Below are 19288 nucleotides of genomic sequence, written 5' to 3'. Positions count from 1 at the left end.
TCACATAACTAGGAGGTTTCATGATATGGTTTTTAAGCGGTTTTAATGTTTTTGTCATCCATGTCTCAGGGCATTGAAAGAGAAAGTTGAGTTGATTTTGATCTGGTGAGGAGATATCCTAGCACATGCAAACATATAATCTGTAACGTGTTCTTGAGCTAGATCATCTGACGACATTAGTTGTGAAAGCAAACTTTGCCCATTTACCGGAGGTTTTCCTTTTGTCAAAACTTAAAGCAGAAGCTTTGTTTTCTCTTCTCATGTCCCAGTCCTTCAAACTTGTTTCTTTTTAAAGTTGAACCAAAGAATGTATATACAAACACGATGTCCATCTATAGTAGTGTGTGGATAAGTGTATCAACAATGTACTCCTCTCAAATATTTCACCTAGAAAAAGAAAAAACGTGTAATAGAGATTTTGCTATAATTGTTTATCCTCTCTCTCTGTGTCGTCGTTGATTGATCATAAACCCCTTTTGAAAAATATATTTCCTGAAAAAGTCAATTAGGCTCAAAGATAGATATATCTTTCCACGAAAATTGTAAAAATTGAGGTATCCCCCGATTCCCAAAAACTTGATCGCCGATCGAAAGGCTCACTGACTTGTTTCAACAATCGAAGACCCATTTCTCCATTTTCCTTGATCTCATCTGGGTTGGTGTTATCTGCGAATGAGGAATCCACATAGAAATGGAAACCTTCGGGATGGAGGAGAAGCTACGGACGAGAACGGCTTCGGTGATGGCGTCATTTTAGGCCTTGATGGTGGCGCCACCTCAACCGTTTGCGTTTGCGTCCCGTATTTCACGTTCGGAGGAGATCGTTTACCGGAGCCTTTTCCGATCCTCGGTCGTGCCGTCGCGGGCTGTACCAACCGCAACAGCGTTGGAGGTTCCCTCTCATCTTCTCTCCTCTCAATTCTGAATTCAGCTTTTCGTGTTGGAGTTTGTTGAATTGCGATCGTTTTAGCTCTGGGCAATAAGATATCTTCGGTTGATTGTGACTTCTTCAGCAATGATTGAATGAATGTTTGGCTTTGTTGACGATGATCATGATTCATGAGTGTGTGTGTGTGTGATATGAATTAACTACGTTCTCCTGCAATGTGGTTTTGGTGCCTTGTTTGATTCTGGGATTGAAACTGGATTTGTTCGTAGCTAAATATTAGCATTGTGATGTGTTTTTGCATCTAGTTGTGTGGAATTAATCTGTTTTGTGTGTGCGGTATTGGTTTTGCTTGCAGCAAATATTTGGATATAGCTGTGGCACCACTTGGATATTTCTTCTACCACTATTAAAGTCACCTTTCAATGTGCATCGTGTATGCAGAAACTGCAGCAAGGGATTCACTAGAGCAAGTGATTTCTGAGGCACTTGTACGATCGGGTTCTGATAAATCAGATGTTCGTGGTGTATGCTTAGGTGTTTCAGGTGTAAATCATCCCTCAGACCAAGAAAAGATAGAAAGTTGGATAAGGTGTGGAAGTAGTCATGTCTAGTGTTAATCACTCTATGGGAGTTTCAGTTGTAAATCATCTTGATATACCCTCTTATCATAATCTTTTGCAGGGACATGTTCCCTAGTCATGTCAAAGTATATGTTCAGAATGATGCTATAGTGGCGTTAGCTAGTGGAACCATGGGAAAGCTCCATGGCTGTGTTCTAATCGCTGGTACAGGATGTATAGCCTATGGCTTTGATGAAGATGGCAAGGAGGCTAGGGCATCTGGTGGTGGACCAATCTTAGGCGATTGGGGAAGGTTATTTCTCTTTCTATGTTATCAATCTCAGTTTTACGATTAACGAGACTTTTTCATCACATGTTTTTCTGGAGATACACTAATAATATATGGATAGTCTTTACCGATGATTGTGTGAATGATGATGTGCTTATTTACAGTGGCTATGGAATTGCTGCACAGGCCTTAACGGCGGTGATTAGAGCTCATGATGGTCGTGGCCCACAAACGCTGCTTACTAGTACCATCTTAAAAGCACTTGGACTTACCTCTCCCGACGAACTCATCGGGTATCTTCTTTTTCAGAACTAATGATGAGTCGGTCTCAATAATGTGTACCTTTCTATAATTTCTTGGTACCTATCACTGCATTCAAAGATCTTCCGTAATCAGGAGATAAAACTCCCTTTCTTTTTAGTATCTGGTAAGAAGAAAACCCCCAAGACCACATGAAAATGCTAGTGTGATGTTTCTGGATGTAGGTGGACTTACGCTGATCCATCTTGGGCACGTATCGCTGCTCTTGTTCCTCAAGTAGTATTTTGTGCAGAAGCTGGTGATGAAATTTCAGATAAGATCTTGGTTGATGCAGCTGAGGATTTAGCTCTAAGTGTGAAAGCTGTTGTACAAAGACTTGGTTTATGTGGCGAAGGTGGTATTACATATCCAACTGACGCTTCTTTTTATTCTGTTTTTTTTGCCACTTGGTTCCTTATAGTACCAGACTTGTTGCAGATGGGACAGCTTCTTTCCCGGTTGTAATGGTGGGCGGAGTTCTAAACGCTAAACGGAAATGGGACATTGGAAAAGAAGTCTCAAAGCGCATTAACCGATCCTTTCCCGGGGCTCAAACTATCATACCAAAGGTGCAACATTCTACCTCTCATTCATTATCTTTGTCTCTCTCTTCCAATAAACTGATTGAGTGTATACTGATATGTATCTTCAGGTAGAGCCAGCTGTTGGAGCAGCGTTGTTGGCCATGAACTTCTTAACAAGTTAACAATATAACCAGTTGGTCACGTAAAGCATTATTATTTGCAATCGATGTTTCTTAAATCTTCAGACATGCCATAGTAGTATATTTTTTTTTCCTTACTGTGGTTATGGTACATATGTACAAGTGCATAAGAATCTTGTTGTCAAATTCTAATTCTAGTTATTGATGATCTGTCTTTGTTTTCTAAACATACCTACTCAACAAGGAAAAGAAATACATTGACAGAGGATTTGGATATGTACAACATAAGTATAATGAAACTTGTGAGAGGAATTGGTTTGATCATATGAAACTTGGTCAGAAGACTGATAGTCTCTTCGATTCCCCTCTTAATTCTCTCCGGACAAGCTTCAAGATCTCGATAATCTGCAATGTATGAGAGGATGAAAAGATTGATGAAAGCATACCTTACACTGCAAACTTCGTATGATAAAATTATGAGAATTTATGGAGGGAGAGAGGGAGGGATTTGCTTACGCCAGGGTAGTGCTTCAGGACTGGAGAATAATGATCAAGAGCTATATAAATTTTCTTAAGAAGGTCCATGAGAGATTCGATTTCATTGCCAAGGAGATCAACCTATGATTCAAGCAGCAGAGGAAAAGGATTATCAAGCTACCAAATGGGCAAATAATGTTAACAACACAAATGCAAAGGACAATACAAAGAAAAAGAATCTTGGGTTCACTAGTAAAATCCGATTCAAGAGCTAAATCATACTCGTTGAACACCACTCAGGTAATTATGAAATGGGCTAAGATAAACACATCTGTGCAATGTGAAGACTAACCTCAGTCTCAGCCTTTTGGAGGTCACAAGTCTTCTTCTCCATTAGTTGCTTGAAAATTGATTCTCTTGTCTTGAGTTCATTAACTTCATCTAAGAGATAACTTAATTGGCTTTGCATACCTTTTAACCTACAAGTGAAAGAAATTCTCATATGCCTACTGAAACAGATGCTTAAATAGCTTATTGTCTATGTCTAACGAAAACATTATAAGCAAGCAGAGATTGAAAAGTTGAGTGTACCTAGAACTAGTCTTTATCGTCTTCTCTTCTACCATGCACTCGAGATTGTCAAAATCTTTGCTCCACTTAGAAAGACTCAGAACCGTCGATACAAACTGATTCTTAAGCCTCTTTTGCTCTGCCTCTATTGATGATAATTTTAGCTCGGACTTCACTTTCTCATGTTCGGATATCTTCATATTGTTTCCAGCTAACTCAAGCTTCTGTTCCAACTCAAATATCTCCATCTCATAACCTTCTGTTTTCTCCAGAGCTCGAGCTGAAACAGCTTTTACTTCTTTCTCCATATCTTCAATCACTATAGCTTGCTGCTCAATCTGATATTGCAGACTCTTAATCTGTTGAAAGGCTATCTCAAGTTTCTCCCTCTCTGTAGCCAGATCATTATCATGAATCTGAAGTGAATTGTCTTTCTCCTTAACATGACATTCCAACAAATGAATCTCCTCTTGTAATATTTCCTTCTCAAGCACCTCTGATCTCAAAGCTTGTTCTTTCTCTGATACATTCATTTTCAATTCTCCAAGTTTCTTATCAGCTTCCTTCAAAGCTTCTTCGTATATTACCGCGCAATACTCATGGACAGAAGCTTCAGCATGTGAATCTTCAAGCTTACTGATCAAATTTCGATGGTTTTCCTCAACCTGAGAAAGCTTTGATATCTTCTTGCCAGCCTCTAAAAGTGAACCTTTAAGTTGGCAGTTCTCTCGAAGCAGAGAATCCAATTGGCTCTTGATATCAGTATCGTTCTTTCCTTCAAACACACCTTCCAATAACACCTTATCCAACCTCAAAATGATATCCGGGAGCTTCTTTCGCAGCACATCAAACTCCTTGTCTGTCTTCAAAGAAGAAAATGAACCACACTTCTCTAAGTTCAAACACCTTCGCTTAATGCTAAAGTACTCATCAGTCATCTCTTGAATCGTATAATCATGCTCTCTTTTCAACTGAACCATCTCAGTCTTAAAGTGCTTGATCAATTGTTCACGCGATAACTGCCTCAAATCCTCCAACTTCTCAGGCGTCAACGTGACAGATCCTACATGCCTACCATTTGTAGATGATGAAACAACGCTTCCAGAGTGTTTCCCATCCAAAGCCTCAACGTCCTCATTTTCATGACTTGTACTAAGCAACTTAGTAAGCAACTCTAGTTCCCGGCGCAAACCAGCAATCTCTCTAGTCTTCTCATGCAACAAACTATTTTTACCACAAGATTCCACACTTTGCTCTTCCCACAACCAATGTCCATACTCATCTTTAAACGCTGCTTGGTCAAGAACCAAACGAGAATGCAGCAGGGGCAAAGTTTCCTCATGACAATTCTCATTCTCCTTAATGACAGTACTAATAAGGATTGATCCATCAATATCAATATCACCCATCATAACCTCTTCATTCATAAAGCAAATTCCCTATAAAAAAAAAAAGATACAAAGTAGATGATTAAGAGACGCTTTACAGTAACCGGGAAACCAAATAGCTGTTAACACTAACCGGTAAAATACAATGAAAACTAATTAAGAAACTTTCAGAAATCTCACTAATTGCAAAAGAAGCCAAAATAGAAACAAAAGGGTAACTTTTCTCTAGCTATATAAACTAGTGATCTGAAAAGAGGCACTAATTATGATTATGATTATCCAAAAATGACTATAACAAGAAGTGATTAAGCAACTTACAGACTATTTTTCCCCGAGAAAGTGATGAGAAAGTCCAATTTCAATTTCGAAAGATCTGATCTTTAGGGTTTCTGATTAGGAAGGGAGACGGAGAGAAGATGGACCGACCTCAATACGTCGGGAAACGGAGCGGGAGTGTTAAAATGAACTAAAGAGACGCTTTTATTCTTTTACGGATTTACCCCTTCGGGTTTATTCAAGCCACCATTTATAGTTTATTAGATAAGGACCAGACCGTTGTGCTGGTTTAAAGTTTAGTAAATTAAATTAAATTTTATAAAAATATATTAAAATTTGTTGTACGTTATTTATAAATTTTATGTTTGCTATAATATACAGATTTAAATCCATTTACAAATTTTTTATGTATGTTACGATTAACAATGTGTTTTTTACATCTAAATATACGGTATATTACAAATATATTATTTACCACCACCTAGAAAATGTCAGTATGAACACATTAAGCCAACTATTATATGTCTTTTTACTTTCACTTTTGCATAGTGTTTTTAATTACTAAAATTATTGGATCAAAAAATATTTCGAATAAAAAATATATTACATAATATACTAATCAATGATTATCATCACAATAGTATATAACCAACCATGAAGAGAACCTCGGCTCTGCCCTCCTTCCTATGGAGAAAACTTTGCGTCCAACCTACTCCACCATGAAGAGAACCTTGGCTCCACCTTAGGAGAGATAACCTTACGTCTAACCTCCTCTACCATAGAGAGAACCTCGACTCTGCCCTTCTCATGTATGGAGAAACATGCTCACGTTTTTAAGTTATCTTAAATGGCTTGCTCCGACAACCAATGAAACTAAAGACCCTTTTTTAACGTCGTAAAATTTTTTGATAGTATAAATTTTCCAATATATTCGTGGAAGTTTTTTTCACACCATGATGTAGCCTTTGTCTTTGGAACGCCCTGACTGCCACCTTGCTTAGTGAGCCTATGTCCACGGGCCCACCTTCCTTAGTGGACCCACGTCTACTCCTAGCCCATCCATATCTGACGGTCGGTCTGTTAAGTCCGGGAGGCTTTGAATACTTGTTTACCGACCCTACAAATCACAATATGATATTTCCCTGTGTTTTGTCCCCACTCGCACAGTTCTGACAATCACTTCTCGAAAGGTCACCTATCCTGAAACTTCTCCAGCTCAAGCACGATTAACTCTGCAATTCTCTGAGGACCCTTGATCGAAATGATAAGTGCACTTTGGTAACATAGGTGGCAAAATCAATTCTTTTAAACCTATCCGCAAATCAGGATGTCACAGTCTCCGAACTCCTATGGATCTATCAACAACAATTTATGTTTTTCCATTCTATCTATCTGTGTTTGCTGTAAGCTTGTGTTTGATTAGCCTATTTTATCTAACCGTTAGGTTGATGAGTTTCTACTCCTTATCTCCCTTTAGGATTGAATGAATGGTAACAATTAAGTTTGCAAAAAAAGGTTTATGACCAACCAATCAAGGTTGAGAAATTAGAAGAAAATTAGTTTGACATAAATATATAAATAATTAAAAATTATAATCAAGATAATATATGAATCCCACAAATTCAAAGGTGGAAAGATAAATTAAATAAAACAATCTAAAAATACTACATTAAATTTAAAAATACATTATTAGAAAAAAAGATGCATATATTAATCTTTTTTTTTTGGTCAACATATTAATCTTACCGATTCCAAACTGAAAAAGGAGAAATTAAAGTAGGAAAAATTTTGGTTAAAAAAAAAAGAAAAAATTACCTTTCCATTAAAAAAGTTTTACCAATAGAACAAAGTTGAAAGCAATATTTTGGAATAAATTATTTTGTTAGATGAAAAATATGAGACGATCTATATTTATATAGAAGTGAGTATTTACAAAATTTTGAATTAATTATTAACTGTATATTTTTCTTAATCCCATTTCTATTTTTTTTTGGTAATACTAATAACTTAAAATTAAAAATAAATGTTATAATTTTGAATTTTATGAAATATATATATATATATATATATGTATATATCTCCTTATATATTTTTTAATTAATTTTTGTAAATTTTTGATAATTATCTTTTTATATTATTAATATTATTTAAAACAAAATATTTTGTTTTTTTTGATGTAATATAAAATTTCTCCTATTAAATATTAACTTTTACACATATCGAAATCTCAGATTGATATAAACTTGACACATGTCAAAATCTTATTAATGGCTAATTTTGAAACCCAACTTTATATAATCAGAGTAGATAAGGGCTGCACGATGTCCGAGTTTAAAAATTGTTGAAAAAACTAAATCCTAAATCTTAAACATTTTTTTTTAAAAATATATAAAGAAAATTTATCTTCTAAATTAAATATATAATTAATTTAAGTTAGAGAAAATTTGTATTTATCTTCATACATTTATTTATATTTATACATTTTAATATATTATAACAACTATTACAATAATTTAAACCTAAATTATATCCCACTTAAACTTTTGCCAAATACTCATCATTACAAATATTATTATTGTCAAAATTCAAAAACGTTTCACAATTTATTCACAAAATATTTTACATGCAACAAATTCATCAAAGCAACATCTAATAAGTAACCACATACAATTTTAATATGTGTTTTACTATTAAAAATATGTTCTTACACCCATAATTATTTTATTGTTAAATTATACTCTTTATCACCACCTATAAAATATCTTCTAAACAAATTAAATAAATTTTATGTTGCTTTACTTTCATTTTGGCATAATTATAGTTCTTATAATTACTAAAATTGTTTTGTGACATAATTTCTTTAGCCATGAAGTTTTTTTTCACTCCAAAGATATTGGATGAACAGCTGGTGTAAATTATCTACTCGATTACAATGATTTTATAACTAACCCAATAAACGTTGAGAAATTGAAAGAAATTTAATATAATATAATAAAAATAAAATTTGAAAATTATAATCATGATGGTATATATAAGTCTTAGATAATTCAGATATACAAAATAGAAACTTTATATACAATCCAAAACATGACATATGTCATAATCATGTTAAGGATCAACGACCTATTTACTCTTCAGAAGTATCCAATTGTACCAAAATAGCTTAAAGTTATGACCTTGTCTTAAATATTCTCGAATCATAAATTCTCAACTTATTTTTACCCGAACCAAAAGTTCTCATTTATTTCTCCATATACCTGGTTTAAACGGTTTACAAACCTAATCCAATAGAAAACCACATAAATCCGATTAGAAACGAATTTTCAAAAGGTATACCGTTCCAACTTCCCTAATTTGAAACCGCTTCTCAATAACTCGATCAAGCAGCTTTTGTTTCAGTACCAGAATCATCAACATTAGTCAGAAAAGAAAACTCTAAATTTTGACCAGAAACATCAACCCACGACTTATCTTCCAAACTTATAATGCTACTAAATGTAGAATAACTTTTGGAACCTCCATCAGTGTCTCCATCCTCGATTAAATTAGCGGGCATTATATACTTCGATTTCATTTTATTGCATATGATAGCTTCCATTGAAAAACCCGCACGAATCAAAAACCCACGCGATAGATAGGCAAAATTATATCAGAAAAAAAAATCAAAGATCAAAGTTTTCGATGTAAACATTTAATGTTATGTAGATATAATATTTTCTTCATTAGCTGTCCTATTATGTTTCAAAAACAATAATTCTTTTGACATAACTTATGTTATTCTTTTTAAATTTGTTATTCACTATTTATTTATTAATAATAATATGCATGCTTAGTGAATTACTTTTTTTGTTTATACATGTCCAAATATTATTGAAAAACATGTATGATATAAGTAGCGTACAATAAAAAATAGATTAGTTTTGTTAAATTTCCTTTTTAATTTAGAAATTTTATTTAGATTTAATGTTATTTTCTTAATTAGTTGTTTTGAAAATAATAATTTTTTACATGTGTCAACATCTCATCAGTATACTTGACATGTGGCTAATTTGAAAACCCAATTTTATAATAAGATTTTAATATAATAAAAAGATTAGTTCAGACTTCAGTTCAAGCTTTTTTCCTAAGACTGCTGAAACGACGCGCCCCATTTTTTTATAAATAATAATAACATATAATTAAGCATCTCATACTACCTAATTAAACCAACAACCCACACATTACTAACCAACTACAATACCAATAATAAACCAACATCCAATAACAAGCACAACGCAAATATAACATTAATCATCTCAAATATATAACATCCAACATTCATAACTATTCTATCCAGCAACCTAGCAAAACTCTAACAATGGTTCCAACATCAATAACATAACCAACAAAACACAAATGAGACCCTAGATCATCCTCCTCCTCATCGCCATGATTCCACGTCAGATACCTGCACACCACAAACAACAATTGAGATGCGTAAGTATTATCACAAATACTTAGTGAGGCAATCCTCCCATCTACTAGGCTAGACACACAAGCAACTGAGAAACCAATGCTTTAAAAATAATAACCAAACACAGACAAACCAGGCAAAACAGACATCAGCTGGACAGAGATGGGTGTCGATCGACACTACCTCCTTGGTGTTGATCGACTCTGCAACTTGTTTCCGCATGAAGCTGAAAGTCGAAGATCCATTTCCCAAATCCTCCAAATCGTCTGAAACTCATCCAAAACTCCTGAAAACTCATAGAATCCAACATCCAACCACAAAGACACAAGAATACAACACAAACAACAACAAAACAAGCAAATCAAAGGATTCTCAGGCTTAGATCAGCCATGGTCATGCACTCATCTCTTCGCAGGAAGATTCTGACCAAAAGATGACAAATCCAACACCTTAGGAAGTTTCTCCTTCGTCCTTAGCTCTAGCTCTCCACTCCACAGGAACATATCTCACCCCACAAGCCTAGAAATCCCACAATCTCTCCCAAAAACCTCAAGAACACTTCCTCTCCTTTTCTCTATGTCTCAAACGGCGTAGCACCACCAAAAATACGACCTAGGTTGTTCTCCCACTTAAATATGACGGTTCAATGGTTTTCCTTAAACCAAACCGACCCAAAATGACAAATTAAACAATCTGGTCAAACTAGAAAAGCTGGTGTCGATCGACACTACCTTGGTGTCGATCGACACCCATCCCTAAAATCTCCAATCTTGGTTCACGGATGTTACAATTCTACCCCTCTAACAACAGATTCATCCTCGAATCTGAACACACCGCCAATCATCCGCAAAACTCATCAAACCACCGTCGCAAAGGTTTGCACCATCCAACCATATGGTCTGCTGCATCCAGGACACCACTGGTCCAAACTACCCCGACCCCACCGGTCAAACCAAACCAGAATCTACCGGTCAAATCAAACCAGACTCCCCAAACCATCATAACTCTGGTCCCCCCAACCAGCATGCACCTGACCCTCCCGGTCAACACACAGAAACCCCGAGATTGAACCCCCATCAAACCCGAGATCCGCATCCAATCTCAACCGGAAACCTGAGATTGAACTGTAAGATTAAGCGAAATAAGAGAGTAGAGTTGAAAGATAAGTATGATGAGAGAAGAGATAAGGTGAACAAAGAGAATAAGAGTGAAAAGAGATTCTTATTATAATAGAATGTCTACAATGTCGGCTAAGAGCCTTAAATAGCATATAAGATTAGGGCTACACCCTTTTACAAAACAATAGCGACATAGAGAGAGAGAGAGCTATTCCCCATACTGATAGCGACGTCCCATAGTTTCCCTTAAGGAAACATGTGACCTTATCTGCAATGGCTACAAGACTTCGTCTCGATCGATCTCTTCTCTTGGGCCTTGTAAGGTGACTCGGCCTCTTATTTTTATCTTAGTGGCCTTATTCACAATCGTACGGACGAATGTACAGACCAGACCATGGTACGGACTAAGCATGACCGACCAGATCAAGTCCGACCTTATCTTAATCAATACTCCCCCTCAAGCTTAGTCGAGTGAAATGACTAAGCTTGGAACTCATGAAGCATCACCTCGTTAAAAACCTTAACATAGAAAACCTCTTGGGACAAAACTATGTTAAGGGAAAAAGAGTGTGATGTCCATGGATTAGAGGAGATGATCAAGGGCGAGTGATGTCTACAAGTCCAAGCTTGATATCAATGTGTTCACACACCTTGGGACATGCAGCCTTAGTGAATATATCCGCCAATTGGTCTTGACTTCGAGTGTGACACGGTAGAATCACCCCTTCTTCAATCTTTTCTCGAACCTTGTGACAGTCAACCTCAATGTGTTTGGTTCTCTCATGAAAGACTGAATTCGTGGCTATATGAATAGTAGCTTCATTGTCACAATGCATGGTGATTGGTTTCTTTGTGTCAATACCAAGATCCTTAGAAGTGCCTTCAACCAAGTCAGTTCATTTGTTAACTTCCTCATCGCTCTATACTCAGCTTCGACACTCGGACAAGAAACCACTTTTTGTTTCTTTGACTTCCATGTAACCAAGTTCCCACCAACAAATGTACAGTATACAGTGGTTGACTTCCTATCTAAGGCATCTCCAACATAATCAGCATCACAATAGCCGACTATCTCGGTGTTTGAATTCTTTCCCATCCATATGCCTTGACCCGGGCTTCCCTTGAGATAACTTAGGATCCTCTCGACCATGCTCCAATGATATTTGGTTGGAGCTTTCATGTATTGACTAGCCTGGTTCACAGCATAACATATGTCAGGTCGCGTGATGGTAAGATATATTAACTTACCTACAAGTCGGCGATATCACGTGAAATCCTCATACGGCTCGTCCATGGGGTCTCGCGGTTGTCCCTCTTTAGCCTGAATGCTCTCCCCCTTTCGCTTGGCCTGATAGCCTTCTTCCAGCGGAGTCACATCCGGTTTCGCACCTAGTCGACCAGTCTTGGCTAAGAGATCAAGTGTATACTTTCGTTGAGAGAGGAAGAGACCCTCCGACGAGCGATAGATCTCAATTCCAAGGAAATATCGAAGTGCACCAAGGTCTTTATTGTCAAAGGCGGAGTGGAGGAAGGTCTTGGTGGCCTGGACGCCTTCTTTGTCATCACCGGAGATAATAAGGTCATCAACATAAATAAGAACCACCACTAGACCGTGTGCGGAACAACGAGTAAAGAGGGTGTGATCAGATTCAGAACGCTTGAACCCTTGGGCTTTGAGGGTAGAACTCAGTTTGTGATACCAGGCCCGAGGGGACTGCTTGAGACCATAAATGGCCTTGCGAAGTCGGAGAACCTTGCCTGGTGCGACCATGGCTTCTAACCCCGGTGGAGGATGCATATACACTTCTTCCTCAAGCTCCCCCTGAAGAAAGGCATTCTTGACGTCCATTTGCCAAAGATCCCATGATAAGTTTGTAGCAATGGAGAGAACAACCCGAACGGTGTGGAGTTTTGCAACTAGAGCAAAGGTGTCCGTGTAGTCGGTTCTGTATGTCTGAGTAAATCCACGGGCCACAAGACGAGCTTTGTATTGTTCGATCTCACCAGTGCTCAGATACTTGATGGTAAAGACCCACTTGGAGCTAACCGCTTTCTTCCCATGAGGTAGGTCGGCCTCGTCCCAAGTGTGGTTGCGAACCATGGCACCGGTTTCATCGGCTACAACATCTAGCCACACTTTATGATCTTTGGCCGCATCATATGTTTGGGGAATATAGTGAGCATCAATGGCTCTAGTGAATGCAGCATGTTCAGGTGGCAACATGGCAAGCGAACATACGACCTAAATCGGTTGAGCCACGGCTTGATTGTTGTAGTAGACACGCTTGTTCTTGAGACGGTCACTACGCCGGAGTGGCTGTTGAGATGAGAGTGGCTCGGATGGTGATTCTGCGGTCTGGCTCGCCTCAGCCTCATTGACATTAGTCGGTAGGACCGAGGATGTTGTCAATGATCCTACGGGTAGTGTCTCTCTCAGCTCCGGGATAGTTTCCTCGGGGTGAGAATCGGCATCATGGTTGTCTTGAGGGTCTGGTAACCTTGTAGGCCCGTCTAAAGGTTGGGCCGTTAGAGACTCCTTGGGATAAGATGGCTTGGTGACACCAAGGTGGTCAAGTAGAAATTGGAGATTGGTAGCACGGTCAGTGGTGAAATGGGAGAGATCTTTGAGGCTGTTCCAGTCCTTCGTCTCATAGTATCCTTAACCCTCCATGAACTTGACATCCCGGGACACATACATGCGGCCGTTGACCGGGTCATAACACTAGTAGCCCTTTTGTGTACTTGAGTAGCCAATGAATATGCTTTTGGTACTCTTAGCATTGAGTTTACTCCTTTGTTCTCCTGGTATCAAGACAAAACACACACAGCCAAACACTCGTAAGTGGTCTAATGATGGTTTAGTCTTAGTAAGAACTTCAAAGGGAGTTAGATCGCTTAGGATTTTTGTTGGCGTCCGATTGTAAGATAGCAGGCTGTCATGACCGCGTCTCCCCAAAACCTCTTAGGTACATTTATGAAACATCATTGATCTGACCACCTCCATGAGATGCCTGTTCTTTCTTTCCGCCACTCCGTTTTGTTGAGGGGTGTATGGACAGCTGGTTTGTTGAAGGATGCCATGCTTAGATAGGTGTTCTTTGAGTTTGTGACTAGTGTATTCCCCTCCATTATCGGACCTAAGCACTTTGATCTTAGCATTAAAGTTATTAGTAACATAGTTTTGAAAATTTATAAACGCAACATACACACCGTCTTTAGAAGGTAACAATGTTAACCAAGTATATTTCGACTTTTCATCAATAAATGTCACAAAATACTTGTTGTTATCTCTAGACAAGCATGGTGATGTCCAAACATCAGAATGAACCAAATCAAAGCAATGTTCATAAATCGTAGAGGATTTTGGAAACACAGTTCTACAATGTTTTCCAAGGATACATGACTCACAACTAGAATTACTAAAAGAAACATTAGGTAACAACAACTCAAGAGCACGAGAATGAGGATGGCCTAGCCTAGCATGCCACAACGCATTATTATTATTAGATGAGAGACTAGAGGTAAAAGAAATCGAATTAGATGGACTTTGTAAAGTTTTCTCTAAGACATAGAGGTCTCCAGTTCCATTTCCTTCCCCAAGTATCTTTCTGGTCTTAATATCCTGAAAATGAACGCTATTAGGACCAAATACAGTATAGCAATTCAAATCATTAGTTGCTTTCTTTACCGATAAGAGATTAGAGGTAAATGTGGGCATATAAAACACTTTAGAGTTCTGTTCAAACAGTTTCAAGTTACCAACACCTTTCACAGGAACTCGGTCTCAATTAGCAATAACAACATTACCTAGTGCTTGTTCTATATTGTCTAGTAGACTCGGGTTACTAATCATATGGTGAGAAGCCCCCCAAGTCAATGACAAGCATTTTACTTGGTTTAGAAGCAAAGAAAGTTGTACCGGATTCTTTGAGTGCGGCAATAGACTTAATAAGGGCCTCCAGGTCAGAGTTCCTCACCAAGTCTCCATAGGATGCCGCCATAGCCATTGCCCCTCCTTGGTTCACCGCTCCGGTCCCTTGGCCGCTTGTACCCTATTGTGAAAGGTTGGCCTTGAACTTGGCCGGCTTGAGATGAGGGTGGAGGATCCAACACTTGTCCTTCACATGACCTTTCTTCTTACAGTGGTCACACACCACCATATTCCTCTCCTCATGCTTGTAGACCCCTTTGTTGGCCGTGACAAGTTCCCCTATACCACTAAAGAGACCAAGTGACCCTTGTTCTTTTTGAACTTGGGCACACACGTCATCTAGAGTAGGGAGCTTGTCACCACGGAGAATATGCTTAATGAGGTCATTGAATGCAGGGTTGAGGGTGAGGAGTAGGCCAAAGACCTTGTCTTGCTCTTTTCTTTTGTTTAGAATCGTCGGATCGATGGTGCTTGGCCGGAGCATCTCAAGTTTGGCCCAAAGGGACCGAAACTTCCCAAAGTGCTTGGTAAACTCAAAGTCTTCTTGATGTAGGCTGTTAATGGCCTTCTTGACTTCAAACACACGGGTTAGGTTGGTTACATTCCCGTACACGTTTGCTAGCGTGTCCCACAGCTCATTTGCTGTCTCACAGTAAGAGTAGGCTTCTAAGATGGGCGCGTCAAGCGAGTTTTGGAGAATGGCAAGCACAGTCTGATCTTCTTGGAACCATTTGACTTCTTTTTCGAGCTCAGCCTAAGGACAGTTATTTGTTTGTGATTTTAATAACTTTGCATACTTTTCAATCTATAAGTGAAAGAAAATTCGTATATGTCTACTCAATCCGATGCTTTGGTAACTTATTGTCTATGTCTAACGAAAACATTATAAGCAAGCAGAGATTGAAAGTTGAGTTTACCTAGAACTTGTCTTTATCGTCTTTGCTTCTACCATGCATTCGAGAATGTCAAAATCTTTGCTCCACTTAGAAAGATTAATAATAGTCGATACAAACTGGTTCTTAAGCCTCTTTTGCTCTGCTTCTATTGATGATAATTTTAGCTTGGACTTCACTTTCTCATGTTCGGTTACCTTCATATTGTTTCTAGCTAACTCAAGCTTCTATTCCAACTCAGATATCTCCATCTCATAACCTTCTGTTTTCTCCAAAGCTCGAGCTGAAACAGCTTGTACTTCTTTATTTTTATCTTACTATAGCTTGCTGCTCAAGCTGATATTGCAGACTGTTCATCTGTTGAAAGGCTATCTCAAGTTTCTCCCTTTTTGTAGGCAAATCATTCTCTTGTATCTGAAGTAAATCCTCTTTCTCCTTAAGATCCCTTTCGAAGAATTGAAAATCCTCTTTTAAGCACCTCTGATCTCAAAGCTTGTTCTTTTTCTGATACATTCATGTTCAATTCTCCAAGTTTCTTATCAGCTTCCTTGAAAGCTTCATTATATATTACCGCGCTATACTCGTGGAAAAAAGCTTCAGCATGTGATATCTTGTCAAACTTGAGATTGCAAGGTATTCATAATATTTGTGTTATTGATCTTGAACAATTACATCCCGTATATATACAAGAGAAACCGAATATACTAGGCTTGAGGACTAAGCTATATAACTTCCTAAACTATATTAGAGAATATTATAATATAACATAAATATGTAAATATATATTCCAATACTCCCCCTCAAGTTGGAGCATGAAGATCACAAATGCCCAACTTGTATGATAGTCTCTCAAATGGAACACGTCCTAAAGCCTTGGTAAAAATATCAGCAATTTGATCTTCAGTACCAACATGAACCATTGTTAGTATACCATCTTGAACCGCATCCCGAACAACATGGCAATCAGACTCAATATGTTTAGTACGCTCATGAAACACCAGATTTGACGAGATATGGATAGCGGACTGACTGTCACAAAACGAACAAACCGGCTTTGACGGAGGACAGCTCAAATCAACAAACAGTTTCTAAAGCCATAAAAATTCCGTTAATACATTTCACATGGAAGGATACTTGGCTTCTGCAGAGGAGTGAGACACTCTGTCTTGCTTCTTTGTTTTCCAAGAAATAGGTGAACCACCTAAAAACATGACAAAACCACTTAACGAACGACGTGTAAGAGGACATGAGTTATAGTCTGAGTCACAATACGCTGTGAGAGTTAAATCCGAATCAGAACTTAAAAGAATGCCTTGACCCGGAGTACCCTTTAAATATCTGACAACACGCATCGCGGCTTCCAAATGATCAACGCACGGAGCCTTCATGAACTGGGAAAGAAGCTGAACAGAAGACAATTCTGGTCGCATAGTAAGAAGATAAATAAGACGTCCTACCAAACGTTTATACACCTCTGGATTGGGAATAAAATCACTCTTACTTAGACCCAATGTATGATTCTCTTCCATCGGTATCGGTGATGGCTGACAACCAAGAAGACCAACTTCAGAGACAATGTCGAGAACATACTTCCGTTGGGACATATATACCTTCAGAACTCCGAGCAATCTCAATCCCAAGAAAATATTTTGCCTTACCCAAATCTTTCATGTGAAAACAACAACCCAAATACTCTTTAAACCGCTGAAGCATGTGAGAATGATTCCCACAAACCAAAAAATCATCAACATATATAAGAACTTGAATCTCAATGCCATTCTTGGAGTAGGTAAAAAGAGAATAATCCTCATATGATTCAACAAAACCAAACCGTATCAACGCATTAGTAAGCTTAGCAAACCAGCAACGCCGAGCTTGCTTAAGCCCATACAAAGACTTATGAAGACGACAAACTTTATTTGGAGCCGAGTGATGATAACCGACGGGAAGCTTCATATAAACTTCTTCGCCGAGATCACTGTGTAAAAACGCATTGTATACATCCATCTGATGAGCTTCCCAATTTTTAGCTACATCAAGACGAAGTAAACTACGAACAGTAGTCATTTTCACAACCGGGGAAAATGTCTCATTATAATGTTCACCTTTGACTTGATGATTACCACAAGCAACCAATCTGGCTTTGTAACGTTCTAAGGAACCATCGTCATTATATTTAATTTTGAATACCCACTTATTGTTGATAGTAACTTTGCCCGGAGGTAAATCGACAATGCTCCATGTACTACTGTCTTCCATCACTGTAATCTTGGTACCACAAGCATTAGTCCAACGAGGATCTTGCATGGCTTACTTAAAAAAAGTCGGTTTAACCTCATCCATAACTGCTGCTAAAACAACTCGATGGACAGGAGAAAAATTTTCATCAGAGATATAGTTTGTGAGAGGATATGGAGTATGTGTACCTTGGATCATAGACGAAGAACCTGAGACGAAGTCGGGTGAATCGTGATGGGGTTCAGGAAGACAACGAGTGGAATAAGTTACATAATCATGTAACCGAACGGACTGAAACTTTTGACGCCATCCTCGACCTAACTCATCATCACCAGAAGATGACACAACAGTATTATCAGTAGAAACCCATCTTCTCGAACTGGAGGTGTGGGCTCGTTTATTTACCTTGGCACAGCCACAAGAGAATCATGAGAAATAGACCTATCATCATTAGGTGACGGAATAGTTTCACTCACTGCAGGTTGATCACGAACAGCAAGAGTACTTCCCCTGTCATCATGCGTAGGAGCAAAATGGACCAACCAATCATCATCAACATCATCACTAGTTAAATATAAGTTCGGTGATTGAGGATCTCTAGTTTGTAAAGCAAAAGCAAACTGATCTTCTTGAATAAACACATCACGGGATACTAAAAACTCTTTGGTGTCAAGATCATAGACTTTCCAACCCTTCTTCCCAAAAGGGTAGCCCACAAAAATACATTTGCGACTCCACTCTCCGAATTTGTCCTTATCCCGATGATATGTATATATTTTAACTCTCTTTCATCATGCATTTGTTATTCATTTTGTTCTCTTAACTCATTGTTTTGCATTGTTTTCAGTCTCTTTTGCATAATATGCACACTTAGGTAGTCTTTGCATTGGTCTTGCATACATCTTGCATATTGGAGTCATTTCAGGTATCTAGGAGACGTCGGAAACGTACCAGTCGAGCACCAGTCGAGCCACCAGTCAAGCCACCAGTCGAGCCACCAGTCGATCCATCAGTTGAGCCACCAAGATATCTTTTTATCTTGTTTTGTTAAGTCTTTGCCCAAGATATCTTTTTATCTCGTTTTGTTCTTTTCCTTAAAGTTTTACCTAGCCACCTAAAACATTTTGAGACTTGTAATCCGATATCCTTGAGTTTATTCAGTTTTTGGCATTTAATTTCTTCTACAAAGTTGTTCATCCTATTTTTATCTATCTAATGATGCTTGATTCAATGTTATCTGAG

The 19288-nt window shown here is 38.1% G+C and overlaps 2 protein-coding genes across 3 annotated transcripts; one reads left to right on the top strand and one right to left on the bottom strand.

Moving 5' to 3' along the window:
- On the top strand, window positions 504-2910 carry LOC104757427 (N-acetyl-D-glucosamine kinase-like). 2 transcript variants are annotated; one of them, XM_010480171.2, is made up of 7 exons: window positions 504-892; window positions 1331-1478; window positions 1571-1762; window positions 1903-2031; window positions 2224-2393; window positions 2477-2607; window positions 2691-2910. In XM_010480171.2, the coding sequence occupies exons 1-7, from the start codon at window positions 673-675 to the stop codon at window positions 2742-2744; spliced, it is 1044 nt and encodes a 347-aa protein (XP_010478473.1). In that variant the 5' UTR covers window positions 504-672; the 3' UTR covers window positions 2745-2910. The 2 variants fall into 2 exon arrangements, with proteins under 2 accessions (XP_010478473.1, XP_010478474.1); XM_010480172.2 differs by having other exon boundaries at window positions 800-892; window positions 1245-1478.
- Window positions 2826-5596, bottom strand: LOC104757425 (WPP domain-associated protein-like). The gene is made up of 5 exons (XM_010480168.2): window positions 5456-5596; window positions 3771-5188; window positions 3532-3658; window positions 3219-3320; window positions 2826-3107 (listed from the first exon to the last, which is right to left on the bottom strand). Exons 2-5 carry the CDS (start codon window positions 5174-5176, stop codon window positions 3039-3041), a joined length of 1704 nt encoding a protein of 567 aa, XP_010478470.1. The 5' UTR covers window positions 5177-5188; window positions 5456-5596; the 3' UTR covers window positions 2826-3038.

Source organism: Camelina sativa, chromosome 17 (assembly GCF_000633955.1).
Source record: "Camelina sativa cultivar DH55 chromosome 17, Cs, whole genome shotgun sequence".
NCBI classification, from domain to species: domain Eukaryota; kingdom Viridiplantae; phylum Streptophyta; class Magnoliopsida; order Brassicales; family Brassicaceae; genus Camelina; species Camelina sativa.
The sequence above is the reverse complement of the archived record's forward strand: the minus strand, read 5'-3'. Positions and strand labels throughout refer to the sequence as shown.